At 39.1% G+C, this 18531-nt stretch overlaps 1 protein-coding gene across 1 annotated transcript in view; it reads right to left on the bottom strand.

Annotated features, from left to right (window-relative positions):
* Positions 1–18531, bottom strand: part of LOC117928905 (structural maintenance of chromosomes protein 5) — a 60725-nt gene that overhangs the window by 4158 nt on the left and 38036 nt on the right. The window contains exons 21-25 of the mRNA XM_034849010.1: positions 7558–7661; positions 1320–1436; positions 1168–1245; positions 517–616; positions 373–427 (exon numbers count right to left, since the gene is read on the bottom strand). Of these exons, the coding sequence (XP_034704901.1) occupies positions 373–427; positions 517–616; positions 1168–1245; positions 1320–1436; positions 7558–7661 (454 nt within the window). The remainder of the gene's footprint in view (positions 1–372; positions 428–516; positions 617–1167; positions 1246–1319; positions 1437–7557; positions 7662–18531) is intronic.

Here is an 18531-nt window from a genome sequence, read left to right as displayed (position 1 = left end):
ACAGAATGGGTTCCCAGGAAGCCAAATAGATAACTGGAGGAGGTAGATGTATGGAAATTAAACGTTTACTTGTGTTAGGCTATAGATGGTGAGGCCAATATTCCTTTGAAAGAGCAAGATTTTATTTAGATTGAACTCGTTCTTACACAAGCATTCAGTTTTCTCAGCTAGACCAATTTATTGTGGATTTTTCTCGAAATTAACTGAAATTAACCATTTCTTGCGAGTTTCAGTTCATTTCTTTTCTTCTACCTGGTAGATGGAGGTTTCCAGAAATCAAGACGGAAAATTCTTTTTAATAAGATATGTATGCTTCACACCCATATCAGAGCATATTTACTAAAACTGAAAGAGGTTCAGAGCTGCAGTTACCTGAACTTGACTTTTATAAGTATCCCAAATTGATCAAAATCGATATCATGCTCATCTGAGAAAAAAAAAGAAACATCAAATCAAAAGAATAAGCAAGCAGTCTTCTCAAAAAATAAATTTTATTGAAGGAACTATAATGAATACCCAATGAAACTTCTCCAGCAACAGCCATGTCTTGGAAGTTTCGACTAAAGGTCTCATTTATTTGAGCAACAAGGTTTCTCAATGTGGTAAGCCAATTGTCCTGCACATATTTTAATAGCAGAACATATTGTCATGTATAATTTCAACTGATTAGACATCTATCATTCAAAACAATTACACTAATGTAACTAAAGACATTCATGTGATGCACAACAACTACCAAAGAGAGAAAAGTTAATATAAACAAAAAATCTTCATCTGAGATAATGAGCATCAAATCCATCATTCACCAGAGCTAATATCAACTTATCCTTTATAATATTTAGCCAGAGAACCTACACAAATTATGTGTTAATAGCAATATCACATCAACAACTTACAGGGGGGAGGGAGGGAGAGAGAGAGGGTAATAATCAGCTTCCCTACTCATATTCAGTTGCACTACAGGGCCCTTAAAGTAGGGGATGTAGGGAGAGAGACAACAGTAAAGTAATAAACGAGTAAACATTTCTCAGAGAGGCCAACAATCAGCTTCCCTACTCATATTCAGTTCAACTATAGAAGGACCTTTAAGTACGGGATAAGGAATTAGGGAGAGAAGCAACAGTATAGACATTTAGTAATGTAAGAAGTGAGCTAAACATTTCTCACCTTCAGGGCATCTATTTCTGCCAAATACATCCTCAGTTCCTTTTCATCTGCTTCCAGTTTTGTAGAAATGGCTTCTATCTGTAAGTTAAATGCAATTATGGATGAACCATCATCTAACAAGCAGGAAAGAAAGAAAGATGTCAACCAACTACCTTTTGTTGACACTCTTCATATTCTTCCAAAATGTTGTGGTTTAGAAAAAGAATAGAATTGGCTTGAGAGATAGTATCTTGAATAGCAGCCTCCAAATCCTCTATTGTAGCTGGCATCTACAAATAGACATGAGAACATCAAATTATTCTAAAATATAAAGGAAAGAAAGTGGAAATGATTGAAAAAATGTAGTTCAAAATTAATTGTGGATAAATGGGTTCAGATGAGACCAAATGTGTTAAAAATAGATGAAAGACAATGTAAATATGGATATTTAATTCGAGAAAAATGCAGCATATGGTTAAACCACTTATAAAAAAAAAAGAAATAAATAAGATGGTGCATATAAAAGGAACTAAATCATTCCCTTTGATTAACTCTCAATCAGCATCAAGGTAAAGAAGTTCCATCACAAAATCCAAATTCAAGTACTTCTAGAAGAATGAACAAAACAGATACCACGGGCAGCTTGAACAGATACAGCATAATAGGATAAAATTAAGTATAAATGCCAATTCTATAATTCTCGAGATATTGAGGCTTCAAATACACTTGCAAAAGTACCTTCTAGTTCAACAAGCTTGCTGATGATTTTTTTTCTTTCAAGGAAAGAAGATATTATTGCTGGAAAGAGATACAAAATATTATTATTGGGAGATCCTTCTCATAGAACAAAGAGGACAAAACAAAAGCAGGAAAAACAAAGATTACTCCTGCACAAATGCCATGGGGCTAAAATTCCACATAAAAGACCAATTTGATGCAGCCATCCTCTTGGTCAAGGAATATGCCTCCTGTACCTGATCTAGGTCTCCAGAGGAAGGAGGTTTCCATGTCTTTGAAAATGTGAGAAGTTCTCTGCATCTAATGATCATCTTACCAAGTACCTCCATTCCCCTTGGAGACCCAAGAAAGGACCTCTGAAGAATCTCCATCCTTCACATTATAATCGCCAAAAAATAAACCCTCTTTAAGGCCTTCAACCAAGGTTAAGAATTTCACTTATATAGATCCCAATTCTGCCCAGTGCTAAAAACGCTCAAAACAGCATTCGTGTAGTCTTTGATAATTCCATCAATACCCATTTGACTTTGGGTCCCCAACAAGCATTCTAACTTTCAACTTTAACCTCCCACTGGAGGAAGAGGCACAACAATAAACAATTGGATCACATTTCTGGGCCACTAAACCACCCTCCGGTCCCTGCTAGAAAATTCAAGGATACCAGTAAAGTTTGCTGTCACCAAAACAAAGAGGTGAAAATATGAACTCTATCTCACTATTTCTCCTGCTTCCCATATTTTTTTCTTAAAACGCTAACTTCTCTTTCCACCAACTACCAAAGCCCTCAAAGGCAATGAATCAGTTTGGTTCACATCAAGGGATTAATCAAGGCTCTGCAATAAAAACAACATATCTGCATGCATAAATATAAGTTGAGGTGTGACACAGGTACAGTTATAAATCTCCCCCACCCAATGATAAGATCACAATTGGTAGAGATGGTGTATGTGTAGGTACTACCAAGAATGCAACAGAAAAGATCAGCTAATTAACTAGAAAAGATGAGAAAAAAAAAAAAAAAAAAACAAGGTCAAACTGCCCATCACAGAACAAGAATTCAGTAATCAATTAAATCCATGAAAGGATGCATCATGAGATAGAGGTACAAAGGAATAATGAGTAGACTAGATTATTTTTTTCAAGTTAGAACCAATTAGTCTTCCGCTTTGAAAATCCCTTGGTTATGCTTTTCAATAGCACCAAAGGCAAGCATTAGGAAGCTGTTCTCCTCTTTCTTCTTATCTTCTTCACAAACCTCCCAAGCAACCATTCAGGGTCTCCTTTATCAATTCTGGAGGCAACCACATCACATTAAAGCTCTCTGGCCATCAATCACCGATTGAATATGTTGGCTGACTCATGCCTTTTGAATTTTCTGCAAATCTCAGAAGAGAACATTTGCCATCCACATCTCAGAAGCTGAAACCTTTCGATCTTCCTATTACCAAGGCCTGAAAAAGCAAGTTGATAGAAAATCCCCCTTCCCAGTTGAGCTTCCAACCATGTTTTCTGTACCTTGCTCCCCTTCATCTCACAGAGCAACCATAAACTCTACCACCACATCTAGTTCCCAACCCTAAAAGTTCCAAACAAAAGCAGAGGACAAAAAATCACACCCTAGTGCATCCTTATGAATACTAATAATTCCAGGGAATATGTATTGAAAAATCTATCCCAATACAAAGAATCACTCTAGAATCTAACCATTTTGATATTGGATGGTTGGATTTCCAACACTTGGGAATTTTTTATAATTGTAGGTTAAGGTGAATGGTTCAAAGGTGATTGCGGTTAAGAATCAATGGTGGAATTGGTTACAAAAATTGTGTTTTTATTGGGTTAAGAAAGTTAGGAAAAATAAATAAACTCTAGAAAATCATACCTAAGTTTCCTGAGCATCTACCCCTCCATCCCATAATCATACAAAGACAAGCATTGTGTTACCAGTTTATCAAGTTCCCCCTAAAACTCCAACTGCATCTAGTTGCCATAGTTTTGTTCTAGATTTCTAGCATGTTAAGAATTATCAGCAGTTGTGGATTGTCGTGAATGAATGAAGAATGCTTGTAGTTAGCAGGAGAAAGAAAGAACCAAACCTTAGCTATTCAAACCTAGGTTTCACAAGTAATCTTACTTTGGAAGAAGGTATCAAACTCTCAAGAGAAAAGTAATTAGATGCTCAAAACTTTGAGCATAAGGATGGGGGCTCAAAACTTTATTAAAGTCTAACAATAACTTTGAAAGATTGCAAGAGATGGGGGGTTTAAGGTAGGGATGTGGAAGGTTTCAAGCCCAGTCTAGGACTTCCTTTTCTAATAGGAATAGAGACCCCAATTTAAAATGTAAAGAAATAAGAATTTGACAAAGAAGTAAACTACTAAACCAATCCTAATAAAATATGAAGACTTTAAATAGAATCATCGGCTGCTAGTCCATCCCATTCTACCAATCTGAAAATTTTTACACTACCCCATTAGAAATAATATAATTCCTCAACAAAAGAAAAACCAGCAACCTTTACCTAAACAAACATATACTAAGACTCAATTTCACCTAGATTAAGAAGGTAAACTCCTAAGAGGGACTTAAATCATCTATATGCCAAACTAAGGCTTGGCATTGTAATCAAACTTCCCTCTTCTCCTGTAAGTATTCAAAGGATGTCTACAAAAGTCTTTCTTCTTCTTCTTCTTCTTTTTTTTTTTTTTAATCAAAAACACGCTAAACTCCTAAGAGGGACTTAGATCATCCATGTGCCAAACTAAGGCTTGGCATTATAATTAGACTTCCCTCTTCTCATGCAATTATTCAAAGGATGTCTATAAAAGTCTTTCTTCTTCCTTTTTTTTTTTTTTAATCAAGAACACATTAGATCTTTTTTATTAATTAAAAAGATCAAGCAGGACGAGACATCCTACCACAACACACAAATCTGATCAAAACAACAAAAGGAACATGAGAAGAAGGGTCCTCCCCACAAAATACAAGAAACTTATAAGAGTATGACTAAACTCCTCCACCACTATATAAGGAGAACCATACACAAAGGTCCAGTCCACTGCCAACTAAGTTGAATAACATTGAATGAAACACCTTTAAAAGCAGCCGTACAAGAGGCCCCTAAGGAGGAATAGAAGTGAACTAGATCCCACAACAACTCTACCATTCTTCACTTTTCCTCAAAGATCCTAGCACCTCTCTCATTGCACAATCCAAGACATAATGAGACAAGCTATTTTCCAAAGGGTCTTGCCTCTAACAAAACTCAAAACTCCCCAAACCTCTAAAGGAGATGGTCAGCATTTCACATATACTCCTGGCCGGTACCCAATCCATCTTGTCTAGACTGGATGGTTTGTGCCAAAGCCCCATTGTTAATAGGCAATGTAGAAAGATATGGTCAACGATTCTCCACTTCCCAGGCATAATATGCACCAATGAGGACTAAGGAATTGGAACTCCTTATCAAGGAGCCATACAAGCTAACCCACTCCCCCCCCCCAACCAAAGAAAAAAAAATATATATGTTCCAAAAATTTTCAAGTGTAAAACATAAACAAACACTAATTACAACTCCAACAAAAGGCACCAAATGCATTGTTCTCTTTCAACTAAAAAGTCTGCCACTTGATTGACTAAGCAAGGAAACCCACAAATGGAGCATCCCAACTCTGTAACAATATCAAATATTTGGTGTAGCCATCCATCAAACCTTCATGAACCTCTTTCCTTTTCAGCCACCCATGAAACGACAACAACAAAATCCTGCCCAACTACAAGATTGGACAAGAATATACAAAAAATTATCCCTCACCATGTCCACCCATCACCAGTCAAGAATTGAGCAAATGTGAGGAGATCGTTCCATCACCCCCTTACACCTACCCACAGGAACTCTTTACCATAGAGCACCGATCACCCTCCACCCCCAAAATTGCCTGCCACCCCCTTTCTAGACAATCTCTCCCTTTCCCTTGCACATCTCCATATTTATTTACTTTGCAGAGTGTTGTGGAGAAAAAATAAGTTTCTCACTCCTAACCTTTCTTTCTACCAAGGAAAGCAGCCTGTCCTCCATGTTATCAAGTACACTTTCCTTGCACTCTCTACACCAACTAACAATAAGTCCCTTCTGAACTTTCCCAGTTGATTTCTAACCAACATTAGGAGCACAAACAGAGACCCATTTGACACTTGGTGATTCAACAAAGTACTCTCCCAGATGGTTCATATGACTCCTTTGGGTGAATAATGCCTCTGCCAACAGTTACATCTTTTCTCAAACCTCTCAATCACTTGATTCCAAACTGCTTCAGCCCTGTATCTAGTGTTCAACAAAAGGCCTAAATAAGTTTCTGGATGCTTACCACACTCGCCCCTCAACATCATGACCAAATAGTTGAAGTCCTCAACTTGCCCAGTTGTAATGAAAGCCCAATCATGACTAAATTCATTTAAAACAAGAAACAGACTCAAAAGTATTGTCCTCTGCAAATCTCATTTTCCTGAAGCATACCTATTATTAATATTATCATATGCTGGTTTAGCAAGTTCAGTGATCATGGCTGGCTCTCCAGATCTATTAGCTGAGTATTAAGCCTCCTTGGGATAATCATCAATATCTCTTTGTATCCAAATGAGATTAGGAGCATACCCTTTTAAAAGAGCCATTAGGCATCACAGAACAGAGCAACAAAGTGTCTTCCGCATATAGGCTGTGAAACAGTAAAAGATTACAAGACCTGCACCATATCTCAAACCCACACTGAAACCATACAGGAAACCCTCCCCAGCAGCCCCTAATATTATCCTCCTCAAAGCCTCTGCAAACCTGCACTGAAACCTTAAAGACCAATCTCCAAAATTTTTGCAAGAGACCATTCATCAGAACTGAGAATCTCACTAAGAAATACAAGCCCCAATCCCCTTAATCCAATTAACACCAAGTCCCATCCTCAGAGGATACACCAGGAATCCTAGTTCATATGATCATAGGCTTTCTATATATCCAGTTTACAAGTCAATCCAAATCTTCTACCAAAAAATCTAGTCAATAGCTCAATATTCATCTGCCTCCCATGAAAGGATTCTGAGAATCTGAAAGATCCTTCTAATCACTCTCTCAAATCTCAAAGCCAGGATTTTACATTCCCAACTGGTCAGTCTAAATGTCTCATATCTTCTGAACCCCCCTTATCTCAAGCCAATGCAATAAACATAGCATTTGGGCTCTTTTCAAGCACACCTGTCTTATGAGAAGGACTCTAAGAAACCCCAGTACATCCTCCTTCACAGTTGCAATTACTCTGCTACAGTGCCATGGTTAACAAGCCTCAACCCAAACAGCCTTTTCTCATCAATATACAATACTATTCATAGCAAGTGATATTATAGTCTATGTTATGATTATTTTCATCATGTTGTATTATAATTATAATGTCCAATATCATGTCTTGCCTTTATTTGTAACAAATATTTTGATTATCAATCAAAAAGAAATTCAAATGTACTGTCATGTCTAGGAATCCTAAACTTCTAGGTTTGTCAAATCCTATGCCACAAATTGGTTAGTTCCAACACTGCACTTGTATGAAATATAATATATTTCCTCGAGTCCTAACTTTCAGGTGATACTCCAAATCATTTGTTTTTGTACATAAATATTTAAACAACCTCAAGGAATGCTTTCTCAAGTACTGGAGTGATCACGGCAATTGATTCTGCATGCCTCTTGGCAGCTGCCAGTTGCTGTCGATGATCCTCCACTTCCTTCTTACCTGATCAAGAACAAAACAAAAAATAGTCAGCATTTTTTGATAGGTAAGCAAAACAAATATATTAAATGCACTAACTAAAGGCGCACCAAAGCACACAAGTTATATACAAACGGAGCCAGGAAAACAACAAAAAGGGAAACAAAAGACAACCGCCCCATCAAAACAAAACTAACCAACCCATAAAATCTACCATGGTTAGGGACCCTCTATTTATGCACACCCTCACCCATAGAAAAAATAACAAAGAAAGGAGAAAACAAGTGAATGAACAAACATTCCTTTGCTTTCAAAAGATCTTCATTTCCTTTCCCTCCATGATGTCTAAAAAACACACTAAGGGAAAACCCTCCAAACCATCTTCCAGTTTTTTACCCACGAAAATCTCTTTGGCTAACCAAGAAAGAGCAGCCAAAATTGAGAAATCTCTGAAAACATCAGAGATTTTCGAAGAGTTTTAAAGCTCATTACCAAAGAAAAGGCATCATTCCCGTGTGAAATGTCATTGTGATGATGAAGAAGAAAAAAAACATCTCTTTGCTCTAACTTCGTAGTGTTGGTGGTGCGCCGCACAGTGTGGGCAAGCACTGCAGAGGCGGTGTGGTCATTTGCTACAAAGGACTACCTTTTCCAAACGGGGTGCTCTTTGTGGCGTGGGATTGGGAATTTGAAGATAAAAGGGAGTAAATATGTTATTTTATATAAAAATTATTTATTAATTCAAATGCTTGTGTGTGTTATAAATAGGAATTTGAAGATTATTATTTTATATGGTAAGCTATGATATGAATTGCTTAAATTTGGTTAATGTATTATTTTATATGGTAATCATGTTATATTTGGTATATTATTTTCTATGCTAATTTATTATTAATAATATATTGAAACCATTTCATTTATTATTATATTAATACGTTTTTAAGTTTATTTAATTATATTTAATTTTTAAAATAATTTTCATAATATTTTTATAATTTTTTGAATTTTTAATCTATCTCATTTGCGTTTCGTCCAATATCGAGCTGAGACATCGAGACCAATGTGCCTCGGTACCCTCCGATTCAATGACCAATACCACAACTTTGAACCATGTCTTCTCTGCAGTCGATCCTAAAAACCTTTCCCCAACAAGCTTCCCACACAAAAAATCTTACTTTCATTGGGGGCAATGGGTTCCAAATAGCCTTTAAGGGGAAAGTAACATCTCTTTGCTACCTTTTAAAAGGGTAGAAGGATTTGATTAGAAGCTTCCGCTTCTTAGCATCCAACTAATCTAACCTATCATCTTCATTCCTTCTCAATGCCTTTCCTTGGAGTCTTGAGATAAACTCCTGGACCCTTTCAAACTCTCAATCATTTGGATTCCTTGAGAAATAGGGATTCCAAATCCCTCCCTCTTCATGGGAGCCTCAAACTTTCGCCACCCAAGCTTCCTTTGTCAAGGATATGGAATATAATGCGGGAAAAGATTCTCTTAAGAGTTAAATCACTACAACATATATCATTCCACATCTTCACACTTCTACCATGGTTTCCATTAAAAGGTTCTTCTACAAATAATGTCCCAACTCCTAATGGCCTTCCACAACTCAACCCCCTCCCCATACTTGGCAACAATAACCCTTTTCCAAAGAGATTCATTTTTGGATGTAAACCTCTACAACCACTATCCCATTAGTGCCTTATTGAGAATGAAAAGCTTTCTAATACCAAGACCTCCATCAAATTTCTCCTTGCTAGCAATATCTCATCTCCCTAGATACAACTTTTTCTCCAAAGAACCCTTACCCCACAAGAGGTCCCTTTGAAACTTCTCAAGCCTTAAGCTTACTTTTTTCGGCATGGAAAATAGTTACATTTGACAAATGGGCAGGCTTGAAAGGGTGTTTTTGATAACACTAAGCCTCTCACCTTTAAAGAGATACTATCTTTTCTACCTCGCCAACCTCTTGTGGACTCTATCTTCCATTAAATTCAAACACATGGTCAATTTATCGGACACCCCTAAAGAGAGCCCCAAATACATAGTAGGAAGCATCCCCTTCCTGTAACCCATTTCAATCACTAGATCATCCACATTAGAAATACTGCCCACCAGAATTAACTCACTCTTTTGCTTAAACCTGATAATTCTTCAAACCACAAGAAGATCAAACTAAAGTAAACTACTTAATCATGGTTCCTTTCACAATAAATAGTGTTATTTGTGAATAAAAGGTGAGACATCTCCCTATGAGAACCTTCAAGATATACATCAAGGGAATAAGCAATAATTGAAATTAAATTAGGATTAGTATTTATTAGAGTCAAATTAAAAGTAGCTAATTAGATTATAGGAGAATTAGAGTTAGAGTCATAATAAGTTATTAGAACTCTAGTTGAATTTGGATTTCTTAGAGAAGCCTATAAATAAGGCTAATTAATGTAAACCAAAGTATTCATCGATGACAAATAATATTATGCTTTCTTGCATACTTTGCAATTTTCGATTGTGAGACTCCTACAAGCCCTAGTGCAACTCCAAGGTTTCTATCGCTTTTTCTCTTTATCTTCTTTTTCTATATTTTATTTTATTTTATTTTGTTGTCATAAGCTTTATCCCTTGTTTATCTCCTTAAACCCTAAAAGATAAAAACCTTAGTCCATCTATTTGATTATAGGCAACCATGTCAGGATTTTCCTACATCACCTCTTCTCCATCCCCTCCCTTGACACTTAAACCCTGAAATGAAACCTCTCCCCTTAGCCTTCTTTAGCAAACCACTAAACCCTTCCATAGCTAATACAAAGAGATAAAGGGAAAGAGGATCCCCTTGCCTCAGACCCCTAGAACTTCGAAAGAACCTAGTGGAAGTACCGTTCACAAACACCGAAAAGCTCGTTGTAGAAATACACTAATTGATCTAACCAATCTACTTTTTGTCAAAATTTTGTCAAGGATTTCTAGGAAATAAGCCCAATTAAACATGGGCATAGCCCAATCAGACCATTCTTTAGTCTTGAGTCTATTGCTTCATTAGCTATTAGCACCACATCAAAAATTTGTCATCTTTCAACAAAAGCATTTTGAGAGATAGAAACAATTGATCCCATCCCTTTCTTCAACCTATTTCCCAAGACCATAGCTAGCCACTTGTATAAACCACCCAACAAACTAAAAGTCCTTTGCCCATCTTTTCTCTTAAGAATTAACACTAGAACAGTGACATTTAAGCTTCTTTCTAAAGACCCATACTCATGAAACTCCCTGAAGAAACCAACCACTTCTTGCATTACAAAATCCCAAAATATGCCACCAAAAAGCTATAGAGAAACCACCGGGCCCTGGCACCCTATCCTCACTCATGGATTGAAGAGTTGGCAAAACCTCCTTCTAAAATGGGACCTCCAAAGCCACACTCACATCTCTACTCAACCTCCCCAATGACAAACCACTGATACTTAGTCTCCCATCCCCAGGGTCATATAAAGGGTTGTGAAATGATTGAGATACCTCTTCCTTCTCCTTAGAAAACCATCCTCCATTTACCTTAATCCTAACAAAGAACTTCTTCTATGGGCATTTTCCATTTTATGGAAGAATTTAGTGTTCTTATCCCCTTCCCTCAACCAAATTTCCCTAGACTTCTATCTTCAAGAAGCCTTTGCCAACAAAGCCCACTATTGAAACTCGTCCCTTGCAACCTTACTAACTTTAGTTTCATCCACACTAAGATCTCCTTCCTTTTCCTTAGTATCCTAAACATCCATCTTGTTCAAGGCTATCTCCTTCCTAGTAGAGACATTGTCGAACACCTTAGATTTCACACCTTTAAATCTGTTTTCAAAGCCTTGATTTTGCTTGTTAGAATATAGTTGTAAGTCTTGCAAGAATTGTGGCTTGTCCACCAACTCCTTAGCAAGTTTTTAAAGTCATCCACTTTTAACCACACATTTTGAAATTTGAAAGGTGATTTGCCCTTCCTTATCCCACCACCATCAAGCAAAATAAGTGAATGATCTGACACTAGTTTTGGTAGGATACCTTGCAAAAGACCACTGAAATGACTTTCTTAATCTTTAGAAACCAAGAAACGACCTAACCACGAATGAGAAACTGTTATGCCTCTCCAATCAGGCAAAGCCATTGTCCCATTTCTTTTTTTTTTTTTATCAGAAACGAAGAAGATTATATTAATAAAAGAACAAATACAGGGGAGAAAAAAGAGACAATAGAAAGAGAAAAAACCAAGGGAAGGATGAGAGGTCCTTCCTACACAAATACCAAGGAAAAACACCCAACAAAAACACTAAAAACAAAAGAAACCCCATCAATCTTCAAACTCTTGAAACGCAAGCCCCAATCCAATTGAGTTGTAGAATGCTTAGAGGAACTCTCTAAAAGCTTCAGTACAAGAAGCCCATAGAGAAGAATAAAACCGGATCAAATCCCAAACCATCTCTTCCATTCTCCCTTTATCCTCAAAGATCCTATTGTTTCTTTCTTGCCACACCATCCAAATCAAAGTAAGGCAAGCAATTTGCCAAAGTGTCTTGCCTCTTAATGAGTTCCCCAAGCCTTTAAAAGAAATAACCAACATGTCCTCAAGGCTCCTTGGAGGGACCCAAATCAAACCTACTAGATTGAACAACCTGTGCCAAAGTCCAATGGTAACGGGACAATGAAGAAAAGGTGGTCAATCGACTCTCCATTTCCTTTGCAAAGAATGCACCATTGAGGACAGAGGGCTTTGTAGGGTCTTCTCAATTGCAACTTGTCATTAGTGTTTACCTTCCCATGTGCTACTAACCAAGCGAGGGCCTTAACCTTTGAAGGGACTTTTGAGCTCCATAAAAACTTGGCCGGAAGGAACATTAAAGGATTTGAAACTTTTGACAAGGCATAGAAAAAAGATTTCACTGAAAACGAGCCTGACGAAGACAAAGACCACGCTCTTGAGTCTGATGAAGAAGGGGAAAGAAGCACAGAATTAAGGGAGGACATTAATCTCTGAAGGAGATCAATTTCTGAATCCGTTAGATTGCGGCGAAAGTTAAAATTCCAAGACAATGGTAAGGAATTGCCAAGGACATTTGAGACAGTGAGATTTTTCACAGAAATAACTCTGTAGAGATCAGCAAATTGAGAACACAAAGTTTGGTTTCCCCACCAAAGATCTTCCCAAAACCGAATTCTCTCCCCATTGCCCACCACTAGGCGGACAAAAGGGGAGAACTCCTGGAAAACTTGAGCAATAGCCTTCCAAGGACATCTGTGAGACCATCTAACCACCATGTTGGCGTCCCATCCATTAGGATGTGTCCCATATATACTCGCAATAACCTTATGCCAAAGACCGTCCTTTCTCTAGGGAACCTCCAAAGTCATTTCCCTAAGAGGGCAAAATTTCTCATAGAAGTCTTCCCAAAGCCCAAACCTCCCATCTCCTTTGGTCTACTAACAACCTCCCATCTGATTAGGTGATCTTTCTTCCCTTCCCCGACCCCAGACCAAAGAAAATCCCTTTGCATCTTCTCAATCTTTGAAGCTATAGATATAGGGATTTTAAAGAGGGAGAGGAAGTAGCTAGGGATGTGAGACAGACAAGACTGAATTAAAGTAATCCTCCCTCCCAAAGACAAATAGGCCTTTTTCCACCCATCCAGCCTCCTCGAAATTCTCTCAACCACTGGATCCCAAAAGCCTATTGTCTTTGGATTTCCTCCCAAAGGAAGGCCTAAATAAGACAAAGGCCACTCTGACACTCTGCACTCCAAAACCAAAGCCAAACTAGACAACACCTCCTGCCTAGTGTTAATACCTGAAATGGTGCTTTTTCTAAGTTGATTTTTAAACCAGATACTTGCCCAAAAACCAAAAGGATAATCTTAAGGTTTTGAAGAAGGTCCAAAGAGGCTTTAGAGAAAAATATGGTATCATCAGCAAACTGTAACAAGGACACTCTAGTCCTATCCCTCCCCACAAGAAACCCTCAGTTATCCCAGTTTCCTCAGCTCTAATCATCAACCTACTTAGAACATCTGCTACTAGAGTAAAAAGGAAAGAGAAAGAGGATCTCCCTGTCTCAAACCTCTAGAGGCCTTAACCCAACCCTTTGCATTCCCATTAACTAGGATAGCAAAACTAGAAGAAGATAAACAACCCCTCATCCAAGATCTCCATTTCTGGCTGAACCCCTTCCTTTGAAGCACATGATCTAAAAAGCCCCAATCCACATGATCATAGGCCTTCTCAAAATCAATTTTGAAGACTACCCCTTCCTCCCCTGACCTTCTTTTCTCATCCACCACTTCATTGGCTATCAATACAGCATCCAAAATTTGTCTCCCTTCCACAAAGGCTCCTTAAGAGCCAAAGATTGTTTCATGTAGAACTTTGCGTAAACGCCCTAATAAGACCTTAGCAATTATCTTATATAAACTTGTAACCAAACTAATAGGTCTATAATCTGAGATTTTAAAAGTTTGGCTTTTCTTAGGCACCATAGCAATGAATGTCGCATTTGTACTTTGATTTATTACCCCCTTAGTGTGTAACTCAAAAAACACCCTCATAAGATCCTCTTTTATCACATCCCAACACTCTTGATAAACTGCTATAGTAAAACCATCAGGGCCAGGGGCCTTTTCCTTATTCAATTGGAAAACTGCCATTCGAACCTCCTCTTCAAAAAACGGTCTATCCAACCAAATTGCACTCTCTTCAGCAATAGGGGCCCAATCAATCCCTTCAATCTTCCAAGGGTCACCTTCGGGTTTGGAATAGAGATTCCCAAAGAAATTTACAATCTCCTCATAAATAATCTCAATGTTATTTAAAGTCTCCCCCCTCTCAGAAATCAGAGACTTTATGAACTTCCTGTTTCTTCTTCCAGTGGCCACTCTGTGAAAAAACTTTGAGTTGCAATCCCCTTCTTTAATCCACTTAACCCTAGATTTTTGTCTCCATTGTACCTCTTCCTTCAATAACAAATCCTCTAGCTCCTTCCTTCTTAAGGTCCTTTCCGAAACCAAATCAAGATTTAAATTCCCTTCTTGTTCAATTCGATCAATTCTGCCTAAGTCCGTAAGAATGTGGTTTTTCCTCTCTCTTAAATCTCCAAGGACCACTATATTCCACTCTTTCAACTTTGATTTAATAAACTTTAGTTTCCTCATAAACTTGTGACCTTCCCAACCTTCAACCGTACACTCTTGCCACCAATGTCTAAACTTCTCTTTAAACTCAGGATGGAGCAACCACATATTCTCAAACCTAAAAGGAGTCGGCCCCCATTTTAAAGGATTGGTTTCCAAACAAATTGGGGTATGGTCTGAGGTCCATCTAGGAAGGGCCTCTTGAATACTTTGAGAGAAAAAAGAATCCCACTCAGAAGAGAACAAAAACCTATCTAACCTCTTGCAAATAGGATCGACTTGCATGTTTGACCATGTAAAAGCCGCATTCCTAAGAGGGGGATCCAACAAACCACTTTCCCTTATAAACTCGTCAAAACACCTCATGTTGACTGTTAACCTAGAGTCACCCATCTTCTCAGATATCCTCCTGATCACATTAAAATCCCCTCCTACGCACCACCTTGGGAAAGTCAGACCATGCAGGTCTTGAAGCTCCAGCCAAAAGTCCTTCCTCCACACTGCCTTATTCGGGCCATACACTGAGGTTAACCAAAAAAACCCTTCCTCATCAGAGTTCAATTTTACAGTAACAGAGAAAGATCCTAACACCTTCTCTGAACACTTGAACTTGATTGAATCCCACAAGATCACAATCCCCCCCGACGCCCCACAAGCAGGAAGAGCAACCCAATCCAGACTTTTACCTTTCCAAACACTACTCACAAACCTCCTATCCCAAATTTCACGCTTTGTTTCCTGAAGCATCACCACATCTGGGTTTTGAGTACTTAAAAACCTTCTCACAGTCCTCCTTTTCTTCCTAGATCCTAAACCTCTTGTATTCCAACTTAAGATCTTCATGAAAACAAAAACAACCCGACACAATCCACACCCAAAACTAATCCTCTCCTTGAGTTCCAGAGTCATTTTTCTTCTTTCTTCTGGAATAAACCTTGTCCACAGAGAGAGCACTCTTGTTCTCTCCTTCCACACCTTTTCCATTATCCCTGACAATTCTAACCCTCAAACTCTCCAGAACCGACTGAACCTTGACCATCTTCCGAGGCGTAAGCCCCTCAACCTGAAAACCTTCCAACGGGAGGGTGGAAGGTTCTAGCACTGGGAACGAAGCCTCACCTGAGACACCACGCACCTCAGGGTTACTAAGAGTTTCCCTAAGGAGAGGCCGGTCTTTAAATTTTCGGTTAGAGGTTTCTAGGGGAACCACCACACCTTCCGAACAGGACGTACCACCACGATGGTTGTAATTCACCACAGGAGAGATAAAAACGGAACCACGCTGAACGGCGTAGCTTGACTCCAACGGAATCGAAGAAAAAGACTGACAACGAGAAGGGTGAACCAAAGAGATAGAGGTTTCGGGAATAAAATTTGGCTCAAAAGCCCCAGACAGAGGAAGATCTCGCTCAGATACAGCTGAGAAAGGAGTACGCACCTCATTGAACAAATCGCATTGCAAAATCCCCTCTTCTCCCTCTGTCTCGCCGGTAGAAACTTTGGATGTTTCAAAACCAGTGGAGAGATCGCTCTTTCTGGAGTGAGATTTGCCCCGAGAAGCGTCTCGATTTGTCTCCAGTGAGCCACCGTTTCGCTTCGGGGTAGAAGACGCCTCCTCAAATCTCGGCTGCCCACTTCTTGCTCTGCGCCTTCCAGCGACTGAGGATCCTTTCGGCTTTGACGACACTTGAAGAAGACCTTTCGGCATTTTATTCCTTGCAATGAACCCTAGTCTCCGGAGCTTTGAAGACGAAGATACATCTGGGCCGCCATTAGGGGATCCTTTCTGGGCTGGACCCGCTAGGGGCCCAAAATCTTTCGCCCCAAATTGGGCCCGATCAGAACGGGCTTCAAAGGCGTCTGGTGTTGGCCCGATGTTACTTCCCGCCATTGGGCCCAACGTCCACCTTCCCTTTCCTTTCTCCCCCTTAGCCGATTTTGAATCTGAAGACCTAAAATGGGAACGATGACGAGACATCCAGCTATGGCACTCATTGGTCCTGTCAATAGCTCGTAGCCCCTCAACGTTCTGTGGCTTCTGAAAGACGCAACCCCCAGCTAACCTCAGCTCGTCCTTGCTGCGATTCGACTCAGACCTGATAGAGTCTTCTCCGTCATCTTCTCCGTCGTCTTCTCCGGTGACTGTAACTGCAACCATGTATGTCCAATCTCCATCTTCTACCTCTAATAGCGCTGGAAGCACGACATTTGGAAACATCTCCACCCACAATGTTACCTTCGTCAAATCAACAAGCTTCAAAGATTTCCTCGCCACCTTCGTTACCCTTCCCACTGCTGCAAATGTGTCTCAACTGCACCTCATCCCACGGGTGGAAAGGGAGACCTCTTAGTTCCAACCACCCCCGTCTAAATTTTCCATTAACGACTGAGTTCTCTTTTGGCGACCATCTCCTCAGAGCAATAACCTCTCCTCTCGCTGTGAAGCTCCCTTGATCTTGAATCCACTAAGCTTTCCTTGCAGATTCCACAAAAAAACACCCTTTGTAAGCAGAAATGGGTGTTACAGACACCATTCCTTTCATCCCCACCCTTCTCGCTATAGCTTTTCCAACCTCACACCAGTCTCGTATTTTTCCTTTGCTTTCACAAACTACAGCTCTTGCCCATTTTCCAACTGGCATCTCTGCACCATTCCTAGTTCCTTTCTCTGCAACCACATCAGCATAGGACCTCTCACCTCTGTACATTCCTTTGTTCTCTTGAGGCTTTTTTTGCTTCTCCTTCAAATCTCTTTCAGCTTGAACAGAGAACTCTTGGACTAACACAATCACCTTCCTAAGATTTTCCCACCCACAGCCATTAACACCTCTTGGAACAACTAAAACCAAAGGTTTTCTCTTTGCAACATATTCTGTGATTTTCATATATCTCCCTCTGCTATTAAAACATATCTCCATCAGATAAGTCCTTGTCTTGCCCCTCATTTTTCGAATGAAACCCCTGGAAGCATCCCAATCCACAGCTTTCTCTAACTGCTCCACTAACCAACCCGTCTCCTCCTCTCCAAAACCTAAAGAAACCACAAAACCTCGACTTCTCTCTGTTATTGAAATCCACGTTCCTCCATTGCAATCTTCAGACTTCACCTGGAAAACCTTTCTCTCCACTACAACCGACTGATTTCGAATCATCTTTTTAAGGCACCTGAACTTCCTCAGAAGGGGAAAAAAAGACCAAAAGTCCTTGAGCTCAATAAACTACAATACTGTGTCACTGAGAATGTATGGTTCTTCACTAACCTCCTTACCAACTTGTTGAAACAAATCTTCCTTAGAGCCACCAGTTGAATGCATTACAGAAACTCCTACACCATAGCTCTCCTCTTTGTTGACAACAAAATTCGTTTGTCACTCTGTGTTGTTGCACATTACAAGAGGCTATTAATAATTCTGCTGACACTAAGAGAACCGTCAAACATCCATGATGGTCCAATAGAAAGAAAGATTGAAGTTCTACTTTGACACAAACAGACCCAAAGAGTTGCAGGCATTGAATGTAGCTTTCTCTAGCAACTGGCAGATGTTTCTTGAAACCCTTATGTTTAACTTCTTATATTTTAAATAAACCAAGTATCAGCTACATTGCCATTGTCCCATTTCTTATACTTACATTTAAGTATATATACACACAACAAGGTCTTTAGTACACCTTTTTGCTTAATAAGAAATGAAAGAAGTAGTATAAATAGAGGAAAGTTACAAAGGGAGAAGGATGA

The sequence above is a fragment of the Vitis riparia genome, chromosome 13 (genome assembly GCF_004353265.1).
Source record: "Vitis riparia cultivar Riparia Gloire de Montpellier isolate 1030 chromosome 13, EGFV_Vit.rip_1.0, whole genome shotgun sequence".
NCBI classification, from domain to species: Eukaryota; Viridiplantae; Streptophyta; class Magnoliopsida; order Vitales; family Vitaceae; genus Vitis; species Vitis riparia.
Note: the sequence above shows the minus strand (reverse complement) of the source record. Positions and strands in the feature narration are given on the sequence as shown.